This window comes from Schistocerca cancellata, chromosome 11, assembly GCF_023864275.1.
Source record: "Schistocerca cancellata isolate TAMUIC-IGC-003103 chromosome 11, iqSchCanc2.1, whole genome shotgun sequence".
In the NCBI taxonomy this organism is placed as follows: Eukaryota; Metazoa; Arthropoda; class Insecta; order Orthoptera; family Acrididae; genus Schistocerca; species Schistocerca cancellata.
Window position 1 is genome coordinate 165,297,653 of NC_064636.1, and position 23,855 is coordinate 165,321,507.

General features: G+C 38.4%; 2 protein-coding genes across 2 annotated transcripts in view; one reads left to right on the top strand and one right to left on the bottom strand.

Annotated features, from left to right (window-relative positions):
- Positions 1–14,331, bottom strand: part of LOC126108401 (zinc finger CCCH domain-containing protein 10-like) — a 127,606-nt gene extending 113,275 nt beyond the window's left edge. The window contains exons 1-2 of the mRNA XM_049913611.1: positions 14,102–14,331; positions 5,856–6,265 (exon numbers count right to left, since the gene is read on the bottom strand). Coding sequence (XP_049769568.1) covers positions 5,856–6,141 — 286 coding nt within the window. The 5' untranslated portion in view covers positions 6,142–6,265; positions 14,102–14,331. The remainder of the gene's footprint in view (positions 1–5,855; positions 6,266–14,101) is intronic.
- A 402-nt stretch (positions 14,332–14,733) lies between these two features.
- The window catches only part of LOC126108436 (protein RCC2), a 97,137-nt gene continuing 88,015 nt past the window's right edge, over positions 14,734–23,855 (top strand). Inside the window, exon 1 of the mRNA XM_049913653.1 lies at positions 14,734–15,111. Within this exon, the coding sequence (XP_049769610.1) occupies positions 14,932–15,111 (180 nt within the window). The 5' untranslated portion in view covers positions 14,734–14,931. The remainder of the gene's footprint in view (positions 15,112–23,855) is intronic.

The following is a 23,855-nucleotide window of genomic DNA, read 5'->3' on the forward strand; positions in this document are numbered from 1 at the left end:
ACTACATCATGAAGTTAAGGGATATAGACTCGACACGCTTGAGGAACTACAAATTTATGCACACCTAATCACAGATAGAGGCAATTTACTGAACGATCAACTGTATCTAAAAAATAGGGCATATTTCGAAGGCTTCCAGCCTATATTAGGTTTACAATAATTCATAATGCATGTGACCATTACAGTTTCTGTAATTATAGAACCTTTCCCACAGATGTTCATAAGGGATTTGGTGGTCAGTTTATAAGGTTCCGTAGCAGAATGTAAAACGCAGTCATGCTAGATACAGTAATTAACTTACAATAGTAAAGTATAAAATTAATTCATAGCAAAAATCTTATCTGACGCATGCGTAATAAGAGTACGATTCTATACGTCTCGCACATGCGCGCCGTCCTCTGTGAGGCAGACCGCGAAGCCCTCGCAGTCCGCAGTCTCTAGTCACACGACAGGCTTAAAGTGAATTTGCTACAGCTTGTTTAATAGAAGTGACAAAACCTTATGGTTATGCATCAAGTTGTATAAAGTTGACTTAAGACATGGCTTGTTTTAGGCAAACGTTTAAATAATATTTTATACGTACGGGATAGAAATTGCCCGATGGATACCAGAATAGAGAAACACCATTTTATGCGCTTGGGGGTGGGTTGAATCGGCCGGGATGATGATGTCTGAAAAAGTTGCTTCCGGAATATGTTGAACTCTATTTTGGCATCTTTAATAGTCAACGTCAAATCAAGATAATTTAGTGATCTATCAGCTGATTCCAATTCTTGTGTGAATTTTTTTGCCATGTAGACTGTTAAACATTGTGAACATTTGCTTTATTCCTTCTGGAGAGTTATTAACCAGTAGAAGAATGTCATCCACATATCTCGCATAAAAGAGCATGATGTTCACTAATTCCGGGTAATTTCAGAAAAAAACCAATTCCAGAGAATTTTTAGAATTTTCAGACATGATACATGCAAGTGGACTCCCCACAATATTATGAAAAGGATAGATTGCTGCTCACCGTACAGTGGAGATGCTGAATCAGACATGGACAACGAAAAGACTGTTAAGCAAGTAAGCTTTCGACCAAAAGGCCGCCTTCTGAATTATATAACATACACACACTGACTCAACGTCTCACCTATACGTTGAGTAGCAACCTATCCTTTTCAAAACAATGTCATTTATACAACACACTAATAAAAAAAGTTTTTTCCACATACTGCATGATTTGTTGCGTTATGTTTAGCCATTTACCTATCCTGATTTTTTGAAGTATTGATGGACTCTACAATTATTCTTTGTAACTACTGGCATAGCAAACTATTGAGAACATTCCACACTGTCAACCATTTAGTCACCACTAGTACCATATCAGTGTATGTGTGTAAGCAAAAAAATTCAAAATCTATTTCACAGAATGCTGTTCTCCTCAGATTGACTTGACAGTTGAAAGATCTGCCAGCAATGGCCACCGTTGCCAAGCTGATCATACCTATCTCTACGAGGCATGACATGATGCCTAATTATTACATACTTTTCGCTGGCGAGTTTGAGATCATCATAATAATGTAATATAATCAGATACAGCACACACTGAACTACATCACAGGCATGTGGTGTTTCATGTGTCTTTATTTGTGGGATCATACTTTAATCCATTGTGTTGCATTTGTACCAGTAAATCTCGCAGCCTGAGTCTTTAAATAATCTAACTCCCGTGTATCAAACAGCTTCAAATGTCTGATTACTTTACAAATGAGTTAGTGTATTTAACACTAGAAATGCCAGTTTTTTTTTCGAAACTGCCATCACGGCCATAAAGTCCCTTCGTTAGTAAATGCTTTTACTGCTTGTTCATGGTCTTTTTTATTTTAAAGGATGATTTTTTTCTGTAGTAAGTAGTTACTCTAGTTGTCTATTATTTTATTTAAATCTGAACAAGAAATATTTTCTTGCTTTTCCACCGCATCAAATTTAACATGGAAATACGTGATTGTTAATTATTTGTAATATCTTGGCAGGACCTTGTATTTTTATAGAAATATAGTCAAGTCAAAATCTTGATGCAAAGAACTGAGAATTATTCCATTCTCTCCTGGGTTCTTCACGACACATTATAAGGATCATATTGATATTTTTGAAAGCTACGGCCTTGTATAGATCCTTCTGAGCTTTCTTCGTGCACTAGGCTGGATGAATTTCATCTTTACCGAACTGAGCATACATTTGGAATCTTTATCAACAGATCTAGTATTTCTGCCATACTCATTAGGTTCTGCATCCAAAAGATGAGGAAACCAACATCAACACTTGGTTGGAAACAACTGCTCATCTACAGAAATATATGGACCAGGAATGTACACATTTTGAAACCCGTCAATACATTTTGCTGTTCACACTTCAAAGGCGTTCCAATATTAGTAGGAACCAATTCTCACTTCATACCATCAGGAGCTCTGTACTGAAAAATCATATTAGTCAGAGAGCATATTTTACCTAAATTATATCACCTTTCAGCATGTGTGTGGGTCAAAATGCATTACCTAGCTTTAGCTGCACTCTGTTCATCAGTGTTAGCTTGCAAAATGCCAACCGTAAACAGCACTGTTTATTCTATTTATATACAGTTTTACTTGGTAAAAGACGCCACAATTACAGTTTCATATCTGCACTGCAGCAGCAGACTCAATAAAGGCTACCAGCAATGTACTGGAGTTGGCAACAATTACTTTATCAATGGAACCTATTCTAGGCATTTATTATCTTTTCTCAAAAACTGCGGAATTGATGCCACTGATTTCACAATGAACTAGGTTAAGAAATATTAGAATTCATGACTTCTCATCTACCTCCAAAAACAATTACAGAGGATGTGGGGTTAAACTTTTATTATGAGACAAAACTGTCCTGTAAGTGGGTATAGTGTTAACATCTGATGTTAAGCTTGTAAGCAAGAAGTATTTTAACAAATATTTATACATCTTATCTCCTGAACTTGTACATTGAATTATTCTACAGATATGTTCAGTGGTATCTCTGGACACTGTCGGCAAAATAGCTGGCAATGCATAAGCACACTTCTGCCACGGGCCAGTTATACAGGTGCCTGACAGATATGGCCCACCAATCTGAGGCCCACAGTTTTCCACTAATGTGTAGTCCCCATCAATTGGATCCAGCTCTCTGATCTACCCGCAGGCTGAGACCTTTCTCGTGCGGAGGCAAATCATCGGATTTTTGCAATTTACCCGTAGACCCAGGACTGCCGTGCACGCTCCAACTGGCAAGGTGCCACGGGCGACAGATTTTGAGAGTTGCGACTGTGTCTAACCACAATCACTCTGCACAGAGAGGCGTTTTATAGGTACCTTATTTATTGTACTACATTTTTGCACTTTGAAAGTAGTTTATATCTTCGAGAGAAAGTAGGAAAGACACTAGAATAGCAATTGTGGCAGTCACAGGCTGCATGAGCCTTTTTACAGTAATCTGTAATACCTGTAAAATAAAGGACAAACTGGTACGGGTAATAGTCTACAGTAATGAACATAGTAAAAGTAATATTTCATTGGCAATCACTATAGTGTTGATTTATACAACTCACCCCCTCCCCCTTTTACACTTTTTTCATGAGACCTTCCTCTTCTGAGATTATTTATGAAATTATTGTAGTTATTTTAAATCCAACATTGCAGCTAAAACAAAAAGTGTATTTTTTCATCAAATACATTTCACTTTATTAAAATAATGTACCGTCAGTGGTCTGTAATGAAACATATTTACACTCTGGCTTGCTCCCTGCATCTAAAAATAGTTCCTTACAAAATATCTTGTGTTATTTACGGTATATTACATTTGATTTTTGCTCGCCTCAGGGAACACTATCTGCTTGCATCTTTTTGAGGTATTACCTCATTTGGCACTGCAATTCACAGTGGGAATACTGTCTAGAAATGTTTCAACCATCTCTCCTTGTATGACCTACTTTATTTTCATTTATTACATTCTTGTTTGCATAATGTCAATCTGTCAAATTTTACACCAAGGTATTTTCTAGCGCACTTTTTTTGATGTGGGCATTGGTGCATCTCCTTTCAATAGTTGTAGCAACTGAAACTTGCTATCACCTGAAAACCACACATTTATCAGTGGTGAATTTCAATTATCACCTATATTTCTCTGGTTGCCATGATAAAATTTACTTCTTTTGACAGAACAAAGTGGACTTTACACAATGTTACCACACTAACATCCTAATGCAGTTGCAATTGTCGATAGATTGTGAAATGTGAATTGGTTGGTTGGTTTGGGGAAGGAGACCAGACAGCGAGGTCATCGGTCTCATCGGATTAGGGAAGGAAGGGGGAGGAAGTCGGCCGTGCCCTTTGAAAGGAACCATCCCGGCATTTGCCTGGAGCGATTTAGGGAAATCACGGAAAACCTAAATCTGGATGGCCGGACGCGGGATTGAACCGTCGTCCTCCCGAATGCGAGTCCAGTGTCTAGCCACTGCGCCACCTCGCTCGGTGAATTAGTGTGAGCTTTGCAACAAAATAAGTGAAGAAATTACAATTTGGTATTTATACCGAGTATGTGCTTTTTTGTACGCTTTTGACCCGATTTGTCCTCAGTTCCTTTTTTAATAAACAGTGGTCTGTCGCAAATGTCTGCAGTTATTCATATATCACAGTAGATAAGAATGTTCTGCATATTTATCAAATGCCAAAATAGCACTCAAAGAGGAGAGTGTCATTTGCCACAATCTTGTTTTATATCTCAACCCTTTAGTGAGTAATGAGGTATGTTATGAGTATTTCCATTTCCTCACGATTGGTGACAGAGACCTCCTCTCAAGCGTAAAGAAAAACTCAATGTGTTAGCTAAATTTCATATGCACCAAACACAAATTCATAGTGACCTCTATTTTTCATCGCAAAATATTTGATTTTTAAGCACTGCTTTACTTATATGCAAAATATCAAAATAACTATAACCATTAACAAAATGACAGGCACTTCATCATAAAGATGACACATAAAGCTATAACTTATGTAAATAATACTTTCTTTAAAATCATGTAAGAAAGTGCATCTGCACTATACCCTGCAAACTGCCATGAGATGCGTGGCAGAGTGTACATCCCATTGTACCAGTTATTAGGGTTTCTTCCCATTTCATTCACATATGGAGAGTGAGAAGAATGGTTGTTTGAATGTCTTTGTGCGTGTAGTAATTCTATTCTTATCCTCACAACCCTTATGTGACCAATACATACTTGCTCAGCATAAACTCTCAGACTTGGCTGAACAAAAGCCATTCACAGAAATCCACTTGTGTGTGTGTGTGTGTGTGTGTGTGTGTGTGTGTATCTGCTAAGAGACTGGATCAGCAGCTCCCAGAACTGTTGCTAATGTTCTCAAGGTTGTGCCTCCACTAACACATGAGCAAGAACGGTAGGTCTTCAAAAACTCGCAAGAAATCTCAGTGTCTCATCACTAAAATCCACTCATGAATATCTAACTATTGTGTTATGAATAGAGTTAGTAGTAAAGAGGCAACAAATTAAAATGTCACATGTGACACTGAAGTACTACTTCACAAACAGCAGAAATGTAGTAAGCAATAAAAACTTCAGAAATTTGCACACGTTTTTCAAATATACAATTTAAGATGTAAGTTATGTGTTATACACTGGTTTCAGAGTAAGAAACTGAAAACATTACATTGCCATAATCACTAATGGTGTGAAAATAATTTACTGTAATTGTGATACTGCCAAGGCAGAAATTTAATAAGTAGGAGAGCCCGATACATCCGGGCACTCCATTAATACCACTGACACACCTCCTCCCACTTACCTTCTTCCCCTTCCTTCCCTTCGGGATGGATATACCGGCAGCGCCGCCCGCGCCTGCAGTTCGAACGCAGGAAATCGCGGCACACGCTGCTCTCCTCTCCACCAGATGCATCTCCGTCTGAGCCCCTATCTTCACCGCGTCTGCGACCGCCGAGCCCTCCGCCGGAGTCACGGTGATCCCTGGCATCACGGTCCCTGTCTCGTTCGCGCCTGTCGTCGTCGCCGATACTCACTCGTCTGTCTCCCATATCGCCGCCTCCGCCGTCGGACTTTGAATCCGATTTCATGCCACCGGCCACTTTTGCCGGTCTCCCTCTCCTCTCCTCTCCTAATGTTTTGGTAACAAACTAATGGAGCTGTCTTCTGCTCTCGTCTATAATCGATTGCCACCGTGTATTACGTGGCCCGCATCTGGAACGGGACAGAAGCACTGAGCACGAGGATAGTCAAAGTTACTGGTGTCTATTAGCACTATTTACTAATCTTAGTCAACAAAGTGAGTTGTAGACTCTGCCGTAGTGGGAAATAACTTGGTCACAGGGTAAGGTACAGCTGCGTTTCAGTCGAAAGTAATATGCGTGTTACTTCTCAGAGCTAACACAGAAAGCTATCACACAAAATTCTGGAATGACTTTCTTTAATTCCAATCAATTGTCACAAACAATTTATTTGTTATCATTAACTGGCATGAAAGAAAGGAATTCTGTATATATAGTACTGGATCATTCTTTCTTCACATCTACGTCACAGCCCAGAAAAGAAGTAAATTCCTTCACAGGCAGCAGTGGCAGCTTGCCATTAACATTATTAATAATTTTAGGTTTTCCTGGCACAGGAAAGTTTCAAATATTTTCGGATATTCAGTTAGGTAGCATCGTTTGAGTGATATTTTGGCTCAGGAGTCCCCAGACGGATGGCTCTGGGCACAGGCCAGGTGCAGCGGTGAAATAAGCGTGACATGAGAACTCAATCCAGTGTCGTCAGTCACACAGCGGCTGACACCAGATGTGGGTCTTTGCCAGTACGATGACAGTGCACGGCCATCCTCTTCGACTGCTGCCACAGGAGCAGATTTCCACGCAGGCTGCCACTGTGATTTGACCGTGCTCAAAGCCGAGTCCCAGGCCTCGCCTAATTGAAAACTGCATCCTTTATTTATTATTTCACTAGTTTAAATTAAACAAGGCCTGGCAACCAACCTCTAGCATCAGAGCACAGCAGCAGTCTATACGGAAATCCGCTTCCGTCACAGCAATTTAAGAGGATAAGGACGCACTGTCACAACTTTGACAGAGACCTGTGTCCGGTGACATCTGTAGCGCGACTGAGGGCACCAAATTGAGACCCCGTGTTGCACTTCCCCCACCACTCCACCAGGTCCACCAAGCAAAATGTAAAGCTGAGGAAGTCAACTGTGTGAGAAAGAAGGTAGGAGGACCACAATTCTGAGCATAACAGTATTCGAGTTCCCCCCCGCCCGCCGAGGAAGAACACGCACAGTGCACACGACATGTAACTGTGTGGACAAACATATTATTTAGGCAGGAATTGCTGTTATATTATTAACAATACAAAAAACACTAAATTTGTAGAGACTTCAAACTTGCTGTCCTACGGAACTCGAGTTTTGAGGTTAGCGAGGGCATTCAGAAAAAACTGATCTGTCTATGGGATTCAGTTTTAAAAGTTGCCACAATAAATAAGTCGCATATGAAAGAGGCAAAGCAGTTTTAAAAAATGATACTACATTAAATTTCTAAGAAATTAATTTCAGCAGGTGGTTTGCTGAGACAATAGGTATATTCGTACACATTAAACTGCAACTAAATAGTCTCACAGTGGTAGCATACGAGACCTATTGTCAAACAAAAATGCCAGTCAGTGTTGAATTATTGCACTGCACAAGCTCGTAGACACAAATGTGTAATATGTAGACGTGTAAAGTGTAACTGCATTCCACTTTTACAGACACTAGGGTCTACACTCTTAATACCTCCCCTTCAGTTTCCCTTCAGGTCCCTTTTCCATTAAAACTATTATTCGTCAGTTTGGCTACAATAAAAAAAGAGCTGAATATTGCTACTGTTGTCACGAGCCTCCGGGTCAAGTGAGGCAACCGTAAACAACAACTGGACCACCAGAAAAGAAGGCACAGAGCTCAGGACAAGCCACGAACTTACAGAGTGATTAAGCATACTCCCTTAAGGTGTATTTACATCTGTGCCCTAACAGCTAGTCACCGTGCAACTGTATGTGCCTCCACAAGCAAGCAGAGGCATGTGTGTACTTGTGTTAACATGTGTACACGAGTTATTTCATTCACACCTGGAGAAAAGAGTGCACGCTGCTACTGTGACGGTCGAGCAGCCACCGTGTGTCAGTAGGTTCATTTACCAGAGGCAGCCAGACGTGCTGACAAAGCGCACCAGTGAGGCTACGGCATAAACGTACTGTCTAAAGGCTGGCTGAGGACCGTCAAATATTTCATATAAAAAGTTTTTTGTAAGGAATAAAAAAACATACTCACACACACACACACACACACACACACACACACACACACACACACACAGCAGATTCTCAACATTTACCATGAACAAGCCCAGATTATGAAAAATGTGTATTTCATCTCTCTCAGAAAACATGCAATCATAAAGATGTGTTTTAAACAGATGAAAACTTTATATTAATAAAAATGGAACAATCATCAAACTGATATGCTTATAAAGTCCTTCAGTGTATATCTGTGATACTGTGGACCTCATTCCTATGACTGGTTTGATACAGCTGTCCAAGCTGTACAAGCCTCTTCATCGGTGAACAACTACTACAACCTAGATAATTTTAAAGCTGCTTACTGCACGCATCTCTTGGGCTCCCTCTAAAGTTTTTAGAAACCCTCCACTTTCCGTCCAATACTAAACTTGTGTTCCCTTGATGTCTCACAATGTGTCCTATCAACTGACTCCTCCTTTTAGTCAAATCTATTCAGATCATCTCATTGGTTACATGATCTACCCATCAAATCTACAGAATTCTTCTGTAGCACCACATTTCAAAAGGTTGTATTCTCTTCTCACCTAAACTGTTTATCCTCCATGTTTCACTCCCTACACTCCATACATACACTTTCAAAAAAAAAAGACACCGTAACACTTAAATCTATATTCAACGTTAACAAAGTTCTCTTTTTCACAACCACTTTTCTTGCCATTGCCAGTCTGAATTTTATATCCTCTCTACGTTGGCCATAACTTATTTTACTGCCCCTATAGAAAAACTAAACTATGACTATTACAGTCTCATTTCCTAATTTAATTCCCTCACCATCGACTGAGGTAATTCTACTAAATTCCATTACTCTTGTGTAGCTTGCGTTTATGTTTATCTTATATCTTTCTTTCGAGACACTGTTCATTCCCTTCAACGGTTTTTCCAAGTTCCTTGCTGTCTCTGACAGAATTACAATGTCATTGGCAAACCTCAAAGTTTTTATTTTTTGTCAATAAACTTTAATTCCAAATTTTTCCTTCTGTTTCCTCCATATATTATTATTATTTTTAACTTGGCAAGCTCGCAGACTGAAGTATCAGGAAGAGTCCGCGACATCTGTACGGCCTACCTTTTATTGTTGCTTTGATGAATTCAAATCAGTGGCTAAGCCGGATATATTGGGAGTTGAAATTTGTGAAGCATAGAGGGTTGCAGTTTCTGCACCTGCCACATATTGGCTGGCAGTTAGTGAAGAAATATCAGACAACAAATGTTGAGTTCTGATTCAACTTAAAAATCAATACCAATGTGTATTTCTGCTAGAGTTTCCAATGTTCTTTTATTTGCTTAACCCAACAGATATTTGTACTATTTGAAAGAACTGTTCAATTTCACTATGTCAAACAAGTATCACGAAGGAATAAGCTTTTCTAAATTCTGTGAACTCTGTGTGTGTGTGTGTGTGTGTGTGTGTGTGTGTGTGTGTGTGTGTGGGCGCGCGCATAATGAAGCACAGTATTAAACTTATGATGTCAACAGCATCATTGATAAGGATTACAATTTTTTCAATGGGTTGGTTAGGCAGTGTAGAGTATTGCAATAAGTGCTCACCAATGTTGGAGATGACCTGGAAGAAATTTACTTTATGGCAACGTAACTGATGTGTGCAAGGCTGTCGATCCTGAACAAACTGTGGGGTAGACATGGATTGACATATACAATGAATCACTTAAAACTAAGCACCAGGGAGCTTATGATTTTGTCACAAAACATAAAAAACTTTTGACCTGAATATCAAAATTCAGAAATAGTTTCTCAAAATGGTAAGACGACGGCTTAAGCCGGGTGATGTGATTGCAACGCTTGATTGTGCAGAGAATTATTCTCTTTATTGTCCAGGATGCTGTCCATCATTGCTCTCTCGGTCTGTCCATCTCAGTCTCTTTTTTGCAAGTAACAGAAACCCTTCATATGATGGTACTGGAAGCACTGTAAAATGATTAGCTACACAAACTAGACTGCAGCACCCAAGAAAAACAAAATTCTCACAAATTTCAATGTGTGCACTTTCTGTGAACTAGGCTCAAACAATCAGCTATAATTTATCAAGAAGTAAATTTTTCTTCTGCTTTGAGAGCTTCCCTGAACAAGAGAAAATCAATTCACCTGAATCAATTTGCAATTGTTAAGTTTCAAACAATGCATAATCTGTCTGGGTCCCCTGTTTCCACACGATCAATGTCCTTGCCCTGATAAGTAAGGTGCTTTCAACAGGAGCAAGGTGTTTTCGGAGGTATTTGTTTTAAGACAGGTATCACATTAAGAATTTTTTTTCAGTACTGTAAACTGCCAAACACATGCTGTAGTCTTTTTTCAATTGTCCTACAAACAAATATAAGTTTGATATTCTTGTGCATTGTGAGAACATACACTGAGTAGACCATTGAGGAACCTGAGATACACCGCCTTATCCAGAGATCTCAAAGAATTTAGATAACCAAACTTTGGCATGATTACTTGGATAAGCCATGAACATTTATTTCAAATTTCTTAGCAACAACCATTTTTATTTCTGTACTTTATTCCATTAATTCTGACAAACACTCATTCATGTTAGGGCAGACCCTACTAATCATCCTCAGAAAAAACAAGTACTCCATTCTTTGCTACATCAGAAAGAATTTCCCCTACTTTTTCCCTGGTACTGCTAATCCAGCTTTCTAGATGTTTTAACTACTCTCTCAGCAACATAGTCATCCACACCTTCTTTTTTTTCTTTTTTTTTTTTTTTAATTGGCTTTCTCCTTAGTGCCAACAAGATAGTCTGAATGTTCTCATCATGAATATAAGTTTTCTTCTTCCAAATATTTCTAAGCCTTTAGTGATGCCTCTTGGCTAATTAAGCTCTCTCTCTCATTAACTTTGCATTTCACATGAGATTTTAAATTATGTTTCATTACCTTCTGAATTTATAAGAGGGGAAGCTGAAAGAGAACTAACTGCTGTTAAAATTTTCAGTTTTCATCAAATATTTTTTTGTTTTGTTATAGTGACTCTTGACCTGAAAGTCACGGCCATCTCTAAGTGTTTTGGATGCATTTATCAGTGAATGTCATAATTAATTCTAAAACTACAATACAATGAAGGAGAGTTGGCATGGTTTCTGGTACTGATAACTGATTACATGAGATTGGTTTTTGTATGGCAATGATTTTCTGGTTTGTATATATTTTACATTAATAAAATACGTCACTGATATCCTCTACTGTTATTCCATCACATTCACAACACAGGTTATCTTGAACATGTGTTCCATTAAGGTTGCTTCAGAATTATCCAGCATTAAATCTCAAGTGAGTCATAGAACTTATAATTTTTTTATTCCCCTTAACTATGTGGAACCAGGAATATGAGGGAACGTTCCCCTCTGAATATCTCCATTAGGTAAAGCTGAAGCTCTAACAAAAACCAATGTGTTACAAGTTGCCATTATAGTGTAACAACTTTTTCCCAAACTTTACCATGACTGCTGAATTGTTAAAGCCAATTTACCAGTTAAAAAAAAAAAAAATTATATCAGAATCCCATTCTCAGAGCAACAGAATGAGAAGTGACCAATAAGAATAAATTTTTCTTTGATTTTTTTTCTGTTTTGTAATTTGCTTTTAAAGTAATGGAAAATTCAGAACAATGCATATGTTTTGTTTTTCATTTAAGGCAAACAGAATTTGAGGATCCATTTACCACTGCTTCCCAAAAAAAGCATGCTGCCTTAAAACATGATACTCAGACAGTGATTCCCTCGCAAAACTTTACTGGATAATTATTTACAATCAGAGTAGAAGTAGCAAATATGTAAAGCATGAATGAAACATCCTTTTAAGAAACAAGGCTTTGAAAGACTTATTTCTGGAGCAACTTTAATTTGCTTAACTTTGTCTCCATGCATCTCAACAAATATAAACCAAAAAGTGATACATCTTGCAGCTTTTACATGGTAGTTACTGTGAAGAGGTCAAGCTACCTAAACTTCTGAGAAAATTTGTTGCAACACTCCATTACCAGAGTTCTGATTAGAGCAAAAATAGTGACTCACATCTCATGATACACAATGGGCACAATGCAAACTATTCAACCATCTTGTCAAATTTTGCAGCTTTACCACTATTATTCACTGAAAAATTGCAAAATTGCTTGAACTTGGCCACAACATTTTGTCATCTTTCACTTTATATTTTCTACTCAGTAACTATTAATATTTATGGGCTAGAAGTTTGTATACTTTCCTTAGGCCATTTAGCAAAAACACACACCAAACACTGAATGGTGCAATGTGAGGAACCCTAAACAACTTAACAAGTAATCACCCTACATATATTTTCATTACAACTCCTATTACTTTATAGTCTACAGTAATCTGCGTTCACTGTTTTCCAAGTGTCACTGCATGGCTCATCAATTTAATAATTTCGAGTTTCTGTCCAAAGCGACAATTCCATTTTGCACACAGTCTGATTGAATTTTAGGCAGTTAGCATATACCGGCACACTACTAAAAGCATCTTCACGTCACCATCATGTAAATATTGTGTGCAAAATGTAACTGTCTACTGCACAAGGAAATTAAAAATATTCCACCAGTTATAATAGTGCTCCTACTAGTGATGAAGCCGACTCCTTTAGTCCAACTATTGCTATGAAAATGGCAAATTTAAAAAATTTTGAAAATGTGAACATGCCTCACAAACCACAAATGTTTAAAAAACATGAAAATAATACAGGTGACTTTTAAACATTTCCTTCTTTAAGCTTATATTTGCTAAATTCAGTATTCCTGCACTTAAGCCAAGAAACAAACAATAAATGCTTGCATATTCCTGCCAAATTAAATGAGGTAGCCTAATAAAAAGTGGGAAATGCCTCTCACTGCGCTTATTGGGCGTTTTAGTAGACACAAGCCTTTACTAAATAGGCTATGACAAACAGGAGAACTCACTCAAACCACGAAATTTAAAGAAGATCGTAACTAATGTCATGTGCCAATCTTCAACATTTATTTGAATGTTTATGCATAAATTACTAAAACTAATAATAAACCACAGGGCTCATGTTTTTCTATGTAAGAAGGCCATAATGATGCAGGTAAATTTTAATTTCGAAGAGAAGTTTGAAAAATTTCCGGTGGCAATTTTCTCTCTCAAAAAATTCGTAGCTTCGGCACGCTCCCCCTTACCACATCACCATACTACAAACACCAAATTTTTACTTTCACAACAATGCGCCTCAAACCACTTCCTCGATAAATGTTACGCACCTATACATATACTTTAAAACAACAGCTACAGAAAAAGATGCTTCCAACGTGGTTATAATATAAATAACCGAACAAGTCCAATACATATTGCTACGTGCCAAGTCCGTCTCCCCAGCTAGTGAAACATTGCTTATTTAGAGAAACAATTCAAGGTGTATTACCAATTCCTCGACATCCCCTACATAGATTTAACAATATTTAATGACATACATGAAACACTGGCTACACCATACTATTCCTAAGCCAGGTCCTTACCAAGAATATATAATTATTCTGCAAACATATGAGTTGACTTAAAAAATCACGAGAGAACAAGTTTCACACTACTTTTCATAATATTTATGAAGACACGAAATTATGAAAGATGAAGAATATTAGCACTAATCAAAACACGCCAACCCAGTTTTGTAATCAAAGCTACGGCATTTCTTCAACACTTACGTGCTGGGTATCGCATCACCAACACGAAACTGATTTCTACAGTTATCCGCATCCAAAACCTAATAAATCCGTAAAACACAATTTGCATTTAGTTAGTTTCTCAACTGTTACACACACGAAGCTCTCCAATATTTGTAAATACAGCATACACTAAGAAAAACACATAGTAAAACTGATATCGTGAACGTCAGCCATTTTACATTAACCTAATGGCATCTCGGGTACAAACTTAACAGACACGAATTTACCCGCGGAAGAATTACAAAACGAGCTAATAACAGCAAACGTATTCGGAAGCAGAAATCTTTTAAAGAAAATAATAAGTATGCTGTTTAATCAGTTTAAGAGTACTAATCGAAGATAGTCGGCAAACAAATTTAAAAACTGAAGTGTAACTACGCATATATGGTCAGCACTTCATACAAATTAAGATGCGAGGTACAGATGAAGACGAATATTTCTCTAGTTGCTGCACACAAGTTTATGACTGCATTTATAATTGAAGGCATATAACTGATATCAAACGTGTTTCATAATGAAAATTTACTCAGATAATTAACGAAACACCCGTATTATGAGTCCTATGAACCCAAACATAGCTCAGCACCTTCATTTTCGAAAAATAAAATTTAATAACCCATAACAAGTGTTGGGCCATATTGATACTTCTTCACGAGCAAATGTTTTTCTAAACTGGTTGTAGTGGGGAGGGTGAAAAAAAAAACGTTACATTACGGAACAATAGAAAGAGTTGGACGACCCAAATCGATAAAAGAGGTTGTTTACCAGGGAAGAATTTTCATGTGATTTTTCGTTAAAAGTCTGTGAGCATGTCTACAAAGCGTAAAGCTGAGGATGTAATCGTGGAGGGGGACGTTAAGCAAACTAAACTCGAAAACACCGAGAAAACTGAAGTGAAAGGCGACGAAAATGGAGCTGCTGCATCACCAAACGACCACGGAGAAAAACCAAACACAGAAAACGATGCTACAGAATCTAATAAAACAGAGGTAATGCTTTCAAAGTTCATATAATTTTGAGAACTTTGCATGTTTGAAGCAGTACGCGTAAGCAGATTTTTGCATGCATAACTGGGATCCTGTTATAGAAAAAAGTTGCCTGCGGCGTTTTAAATACATTGTCACAAACGAAATAAATTATATGATATTTTCTCGAATTGAACAAATGGGTATTTTAGTTTTATATATTTTCATGTTATTTCGAAATTCTTATTGTTTCTGCCGTACATATTAATTATTACTTAAGAAAATATTGTTGAGGGAGAAGAAACTGCAGTAGTTTCGCTTGTGTACTCTCGAAGTTATTTGGTATTCATGGAATTAAATATGAGACGAAGTGACGCAGTGAAATAAAATGAAGTCGATGATGCTCCCACGTAGCATCTCTTGCGATATGCTTATTTTTATTGTAATTTGAAGATCTCGTGGTTTTGAGAAGCGTAGGGATATAGTGTGCCTGTTGATAATAGATTATATGGAAAATGCTGTCGCAGTAAGAAATCTTTACTGGACTGTTTTCTACTCAAGTTGTCAGTCGTCTTGACTGTTTGGTATAGACAAATAGTTGCATTACATAGGAAACGATAGTTGAATGATCCTGTTGCAGAGTTTTTGACTGCATAGCGTTTATCCATATCCTGCGAGGAAGCTTCATCCATTTTTTGTTAAACCGGAGCTCCATGCATAGACGTGCAATTATTTGAATAGCAAACCATTATGGCTGTAACAGTGTAAACAATTTCATTGCTATTATTTTTATTTGTGCATTTATTTCGTAAATATGATTAGGTAAAATATTGCACAGCCAGTCAGATTTTAGTTTTACCAGTAACAAATATCAATTATGCGAGACAGTGTTCGCAAATCAAGACTGTATAATATAATTAATTCTCGTTTATAGAAAATTTCATTAGCGTCACGCACAGTGTAATTAGCTATGCTTACAAGTTACATATAACTACTTCAGTAATTACTAAAGAGAATTAATTTTGAATAATTTTCAGTGTGCCCCTTATGGTGACCTGCTTATAGAAAAGTGTCCTGCTTATAGAAATCATCTGCACATATATTTTTGTGAGTCTTTTATGGATTATATATTTGTCATATGTACGCAAGACCTCCTTATGTTGAAATGCCTTCGTGAAAAACTATTCTAGTGGTGAATGAAGTGTGGAACCCCACTCTGACCACTGATGGGATGAAAAACTATTAGCCTATCACAAGTATCAGATGTGTGTTTTAACAAATATCAAGTACTATGTATTTAGTATATGAATTGTGAGTAATGAATAGGAGTGGCAGCTCTGTGTAAGTCTTACAATAGAAAAAAATGCCTAGTACAATATTGTGGTGTCCAAACCAAATTTTAGGTTAATAATGGCCACATTTTTTAAAAGTTTATTTCCTAAACAAGACTAAATTACATAACTTTGAATTAACATAGTGAAAAATATGTGCTTTATGTATCTGCTAAACATTTTAATTCCATAGGTTCCGGCATACCTGTAGGAAAGAACACTGACTAGCAACTGATCAGTGTTCTGTTATGTGTTAAGCAAGTGCCAGTACCATGATCATACTGTTTTGCCAAGATTCCTTTCAGGTTCTACACTTTGAAATGCAGAAATTCATCGGAAAACATGAAACTTTGTATTTGTTTTTCCTGGATTTTAATTACCTTTCTAAATTACTCCTTGGTTTCCTTCACAGCCTACTCAGTGAATAACATTGGGAATATGCTACAACCCCATCTCACTCGTTTTTCAGTTACAGATTCCCTTTCATGTCCTGTTAGAAATGCAGTCTGGTCTCTATACAGGCTATAAATAGAATTTTGCTCTGTGTAGTTTATTCCTGCTGCCTTCAAAATTTCAAAAGTAGTTCTAGTCTACATTGTCAAAAACTTACTTTAAATCTACAAATGCTTTAAATGCAAGTTTACCTTTCTTCAACCTATGTCCCAGCGTTAGTTGTAAAGACAGTATTGTGGTGCATTCTCCTATGTTCCTCTGAAGCCCAAATTGATTTTTCCTGAGGTTGGCTTCTATAAGTTTTTCTATTCTTCATACTTATGTAAATAATTTATGCCAGTTTTTTCCAACAATAGTGATTCAGTGGTATTCACACCTGTTAGCACCTGTCTTCTTTGAAATTGTAATTATTACATTCTCCCTGAAGCCTGAAGGTATTTGGCCTGTCTCATATTTTGCTTACCAGGTGAAAAAATTTTGTCATTATTGGCTCTCCCAAAAATCTCAATAATTCTAAGAGAATGTCACTCACTTCAGAGGCCTCGTTTCCACTTAAGTCTTTCTTTGCTTCCTCTTCTCTATCTATAATATTGAATTGAATGAAATTTTATTGTCGTTTAGCTATTACAGCAATTGATAAAGTCAAGTTACGTATATACAAATTATACAGCACATATACATGGGTTGAAAATCAGTATGTCACTATTGGTTTTCCATAAAATACAATATTTAAAATGAAATAATATGAAAACATTGCATCATAAATTACTCAGTTAACGAAATTATGCTGCACTCTCCAAACGAGTACCACTATGATATTTTACACTCATAAAATTCCTGAAGTGATTAGCAAGGATTTGCAGCTAACCAACTGAATAATTTGTCTTTAAATAATGGAGCTTCTACCCATTCCAGTTTTCTTATTCATTATCAGGCCTATTCTTGCCTTACTTAACATCTATTTACTTTTGTGTTGATAACCTCATATTCATCTGATAAGTCCTATGCCTTCTACCAGCACACTTCATTCATTTTCAATATATGTGACTTCAACCTGTCCATTTCATTTTTAAGCTCTATAACCTACCTACCTGGGATCTAAGATCCCACACTCTTGAGAGATTTGAGCCAACACCGAGGCTTAACCAGCAGTTGTTCTTACCGCAAACCGTATACATCTGGAATAAGAAATGGGGGGGAGTGACAGTAGTACACAGAATACCCCCACCACATGGCTTTTTAAAGTGGCTTGCGAGATATATGTGTAGAACTGTAGAATGCCAATTTTGTTTTTCCTGGTTTATTTTCTGATAAATAACAACCATTTACAGATTTCTGAAAGACCATTAATAAGTTGTTAAAGATGAGTCTCAACATATACTTTGTTTTGTTATGTAGGGTGGCAAGGGCATGCTTGAATTATGACATTTGTTGAAAACTCAGTACAACCTAGAGTCGTTTAGAGCACAAATTAGTTTTATTCTCTGGGGAACATCTGCACAAAATTTCCCTCAGATTGACAGTGCTGACGAGGAGTCAAGCAGCGCAGTGTTGCCCCTCCTCCTGCACCACAAAATGATGATAATGGTGACAAGAAAGAAGTTTATCTGAGCTTCTCTTGTCATTTAAATGTGTTCAAATAACTTATGGGAATGCAACCAGTTAACGTCATTGACAACTGCCGACTGATAGGTTAGTGCTCTGTCGTTATCGAGGCAAAGTGCTGTTCGAGGGAATCCCAAACATTGGGTTTCAGAGCAACCTAAAAGCACCCTAATCTTAGATGCAATTCAGAAAACACATTGCATGTCATGTTTCTGGAAAATATGACCAATCTTCTGAGTAGTAAAGAGTAGAGCAGTCACAGTGATTTTTATTGCATATCTAGAGTACAGTCACTGTGTAGCTATCCTCAGTGCAGGAAATGTAAGTTAAAACATTAAAAACAAGTCCCAATTAGACTAATCATGCCAGACACTCCATTCACACTCTTTCAAGTAGTAAAGGGGACAGTAATTGGTTTCAATGATGTTTATTGCATATCTAGATTGCAGTCACTGTGCATCCATTTACTACTAGAAATGAATACAGCTGCTGGGCACAAGTTTCCTCTATGGAATCAAACTTGATCTTGTTGGAAATGTTCCCTGCATAAGGCAAAAAGGCCATAGACTTCATTCGAAGTACTCAATCGCACACTTTAAAACTGAATGTAATATCAGAGTAGTTCAAATATATTGTCTCTGATTGACATAAGAAATATGCTTTGTTCTTAATGTAATGCTTGAACTAACCAATTAGTGGGCTTAACAGAGTTGCACAGTGTTTTGCTACACGATATATCATACCACCAGTGTTTCCCGCAAGCAGATGAAAAGGAATCCTTAACTTGTGAATTTTTGGAAGGTCATGTGACCTATGTGCAACAGCAAAATAAATATTAACTCTCAGTACCCTCCTGTGACGGGGAACTTTTATTCAGGGGACTGTTAGTCTTCCACTAGACACTTTTTGTGGAGTCAGTACTGATCCTGTGATACACTGTATCAGACAGTAAACACTGCTTTACATTCACTAAGAGCTGATCTGGTGACAGTTGTTCTGGACGAGCACGATTACATTAAAATTGTGTAGTGATTACTATCTGATTCAGGGTATTACAGGATCAGTGCTGTCCCCACAAAAAATGTTGAGAGAAAGACTAAAGGCCTCCTGAAGAAAAGTTCATTGTTGAAGGAGACTATGAAGAGTATTAATATTTATTGTGCTGTTTCCCCTAGATTATATGGCCTTCCAAAGATCCACAGAAAAGGGATTCCTTTTCGTCCAGTTGTGAAGTAACATTGGTGCTCTGACATGCCGTGTAACAAAATGCCTTGCTACTCTGTTGAACCCACTAGTTGGTCAGTGTGGGCATTAAATTCATAACTCGACAAATTTTTGTGTGTCCATTACAGGGTACACATTTGAATGACTCTGATATTCTATTAGGTTATAAAGGGGTCTCTCTCTTCACTCGTGTTCCTCTGTCTGATTCATTACGGTTAATTAAGGTCAAGTTTGGTGTGAATTAACGAACTTGTTTTGGAGAGTGTCGACTTGTGCTTACTCTTTATTCAGTGTCAAGTAATGCGAGCTGAAAGAGGAAATTGCGACGGGAAGCTCGTCGTCATTGTACATCTGTTAATGGAAATCGAGGACCGTGCCTTAGTTAATGGCTTCGAAATTTGCGTGTTAATAAAACTTTTTTTTTTTTTTTAGGTTGCTCGACGTCACAGCAGCGAGAATATGAAGACTTTTTAGGACAGCTGAATTTGATCCACTCGATTATTTGTTTCACGATGGAGGTGGAAAGGATAGCCACTGTCCCCTCCTCGATGTGTCGGTCAGGGGGAAGGTTGATGGTGTGTTGGGACATTCTGTGTATAGGGAACCTACTCGCACTATCTTGTATCTACAAGCTGATAGTTGTCACTATTCGGCTCAGTGTGAAAGGGTGCTTTGTACCTCGGTTCACAAGGTCCACATCATTACAGACCCTGAGAGTTTGGCAGCTGTGTTGTCCCATCCCGATGTCACCTTTTGTCTGGATGGGTGTAGTGAAAGACGGGTAAGATGTCGTCGCACTGTCGACCTACTGTGCGCAGGGTGAGTGGTGACATTACTTATTTGACACAGTCTACACCCATTTTGCCTTATGCGGGGAACATTTCCGACACGATCGGTCGTATCGGGTTTGATCCCGTAAGGAAACAGGTGTGCCCAGTGACTGACTCGATTTCGAGTAGTAAATGTCCGCACAGTGACTGCAATATAGATATGCAATAAACGTAATTGCAAACTAATTGCTGCACCCTTTACTGCTTGGAAGATTGGTTGTATTTTGTGGAAATACGATGTGCAGTGTTTTTCCAACCTCCATCTAAGATCAGGGTCCTTTCAGGTTCTGTTAAGAAAAATCTCAGTTTGCGTAAAGCGGGTGTCTGTCTCACTCCTTGCAGTTGTAGTATATCAGGGCGACAGTTCTTCTGGAGACCTGGAATTCTCAAGGAATTACATATTACCCAGAAAAATCAGTGAAATCTCTGTTAATTTCATAAAATCTTGGGGAATTCTGTATCTTTAACCTAGCATTGAAATATAATTTAAATGAGTTTTATAAATCGCGTATTTCAAAATAACTAATTTTTCAAATGCGTTAATTATACGAATATTATTCCGTACAAATTATCAAACTTTAAAATTGCTTGTTGCGGGTATATATCGGTTGAGAGGAAAGAAAAATCAATATTGTGGTATCTCACTCACCCGTTACCCAACTCGCCATTAATTTACCAGCAGCTTCCTTCCTCCTCACACCTGGAACTCTCAGGGATCTTCCTCCCCACCCCACCCCACCCCACTCCCTCAAGTATGAGCAGCCACCCTGCTCATATATTGTTCAGACTATCAGGACCGTGCAGGATTGCTGTGCTGAGCTTACATGTCATACATGCTTACAACAGCCGAGCAAGTCTGAGATTGCAGTACATTTTCTTGGCACCTCGCATAACACACAATGAGGGTTGTGTTGTAAGCAAGCAGTTGAATTTAGTAACCTTGTACAATGAGATGGAGGTTTCTGCTAGAATTCTGCATGGAATCCTGCTGTCTCCTTTATTAAAAGATAGAGGGACAGAGTTAATGTTACCTCATCCATTGTTTGGTAATTTTCACTATCAATAACTTCTTACATTGGTCAGCTTTGGTTTTGGTGGAGAGAGAGAGAGAGAGAGAGAGAGAGAGAGAGAGAGAGAGAATGTGTTTATGGAATTGTTCTGCAAAACAAAATTTTGAATTTCATACCTCAGTGCTTACTTCCTGCAATTTTTTGCCTCGAGAATGGCAGCACGGTCACATGTCGAAATACCGGTGATTGTTGGTGGCGTTACCTGGCTGCATTCCCGTAGGTTACTCAAAGTGGTTAATCACTCACTACATTTTTGCTGTTCGTCCAGCCAAACTTCAGCATCAGGTGTCATGTTTTAGTTTATTACTTATTTATTACTAACTGCATCTGCAGCATATTTTGCAGATGATATCTACGTATAACACAAAATGTACCTGCAAAATTATATCATTGTGCAATTCACAGTTCAGGAGATACGTCATAGCACTTAACAACAAACTGTAAACGTAATTTGAAATCATTTTCTAAACTTACTGTTAAGAGTTGGATATATTAGCACTGCACGACAACAGTCGCAAAAACCGCACAGCGTCGCCTTGCCTGACAGTAGTTGGATCTTCACTTGTATTGGCAGTGCTGAATTCCCCCTGCTCAGTTTGTTTCTTTTCTCGGTTATGGTATTAGAAGGGGTGATCAAAAAGTTTCCATTCAAATGGTGTACAGTCCCAGAGTCAGTATTCCAATGGGGTAAAATCACTATGGGCATTGAGTCTACTGAGTCAGAGATACCCAGCTGGTAAAACACTGTGTCCTGCTGCGCGAACAAGTCCATTACTAACTTTCGTATGTCCTCGTCCGAGAGGAATCTTCGACCCTTTGAAGCCTTTTCTTAAGGGACGTGTGATGATCACACGGAGAGAGATTTGGATTATAGGGTGCATTCCAGAGTGTCTAGCGTACGAGTTGGTACAACTGTGGCCGACCTTCTAGATCGATCGGCATCTCGGGTCGTATCACAACCGACACAGAACTGAGTGCACCGCTCAATGACAGTGATTCCCAACAGACGTGCTTCCCCGTATATGTAACTCATTTTCTGATTGATGTCTGCCAGTTTATGTCCTTCAGCAGCCGAGAAAATAACTGTGTGTCAGCCCTGTTTGGACACCTTTGGGAATAACGTTGCCACAGTTAGTGTCTGCATTTATTGTGTGTGGGTCAGAGAGACACAAACCCCACACTAATCCCTTGCCTGTGTGTCGATGCTTCTATACCCACGTCGGAATCTCTCTCTGTTGCATATACACTGCAATGGTGCCCTCGAATGGAAACTTTTTGATCTCCCCTTATATGTTCGGCACTTGTTTACGGTTAATACAGAGCTAAAGCAGTCATCGGGACAGGCTAGACACGGCGGCAAAATTTTACTGCTGCCTCAGTTTGGTGGACTTCCAGATGTGTGTGAACAGTCTGTGAATCCGGTGGACAGTGATTTTCGACACATCGTGGGAGATGTCGGAGGCTGATCGGTGATTCGTTTTCGAGTTTTCCACTATCGCCTCGATCGTGATATGGTGCTTTTGTAGCAATTCCTGCTTCTTTACAGACGTAGTCGGCCAATTTGTTTTTATCGTTCAGATGCATTTGACCACACTGGAAGTGTCTACACTGCACCACTTTGTCACACAGTGGTGTGCTGTGGCTGTACACTTCCACCAACTGAGAATAGATTGTTGCAGCATTTTTTCCATTTCAAATACAGAAAATGAGTTACTGCGAGATACTCCGATATAGCGATCAGTGGCGCCGTGTCGTTTTGTGTTCTCTAGTGGGATGCCGCAGTACTGTGGTGTGGGGATTTAAGTCTGTACTGGGATGGCAGACCTGTTCCTGCAGACAGACAGATACTGTTACGTGACTCATTTTTTTCACTGCGGTAATCAAAATTCTTCGTACTTAACCGTTAACAGGAATCGTGGGTCATATTGGACCCACCGACAACAATAAAACCGTCTAACAGTGGAAACACGCGGAGTTTCTGTTTTGCGCCAGTGTAATCTCAGTATATTGTGAGGTGCACCAGGGCCCGGGAGCGCGCTGCTCGAAATTTACTAGAAGTGGAGGTAAGTGCCATCGCTGGGTCCAATTTGACCCGCGATTCCAGATACGGGATTTTTGAAGTCGGTGTAGACAGATTTATTTTGTGGTGTTTCGGGCACTTTATTGCCACAGTGCAGCGGGGCCTCACTGAAAAAGAAATCTGTGAACTATTACTAGACAAAAATTATTCAGACACAGAATCTTTAAGTGGTTTT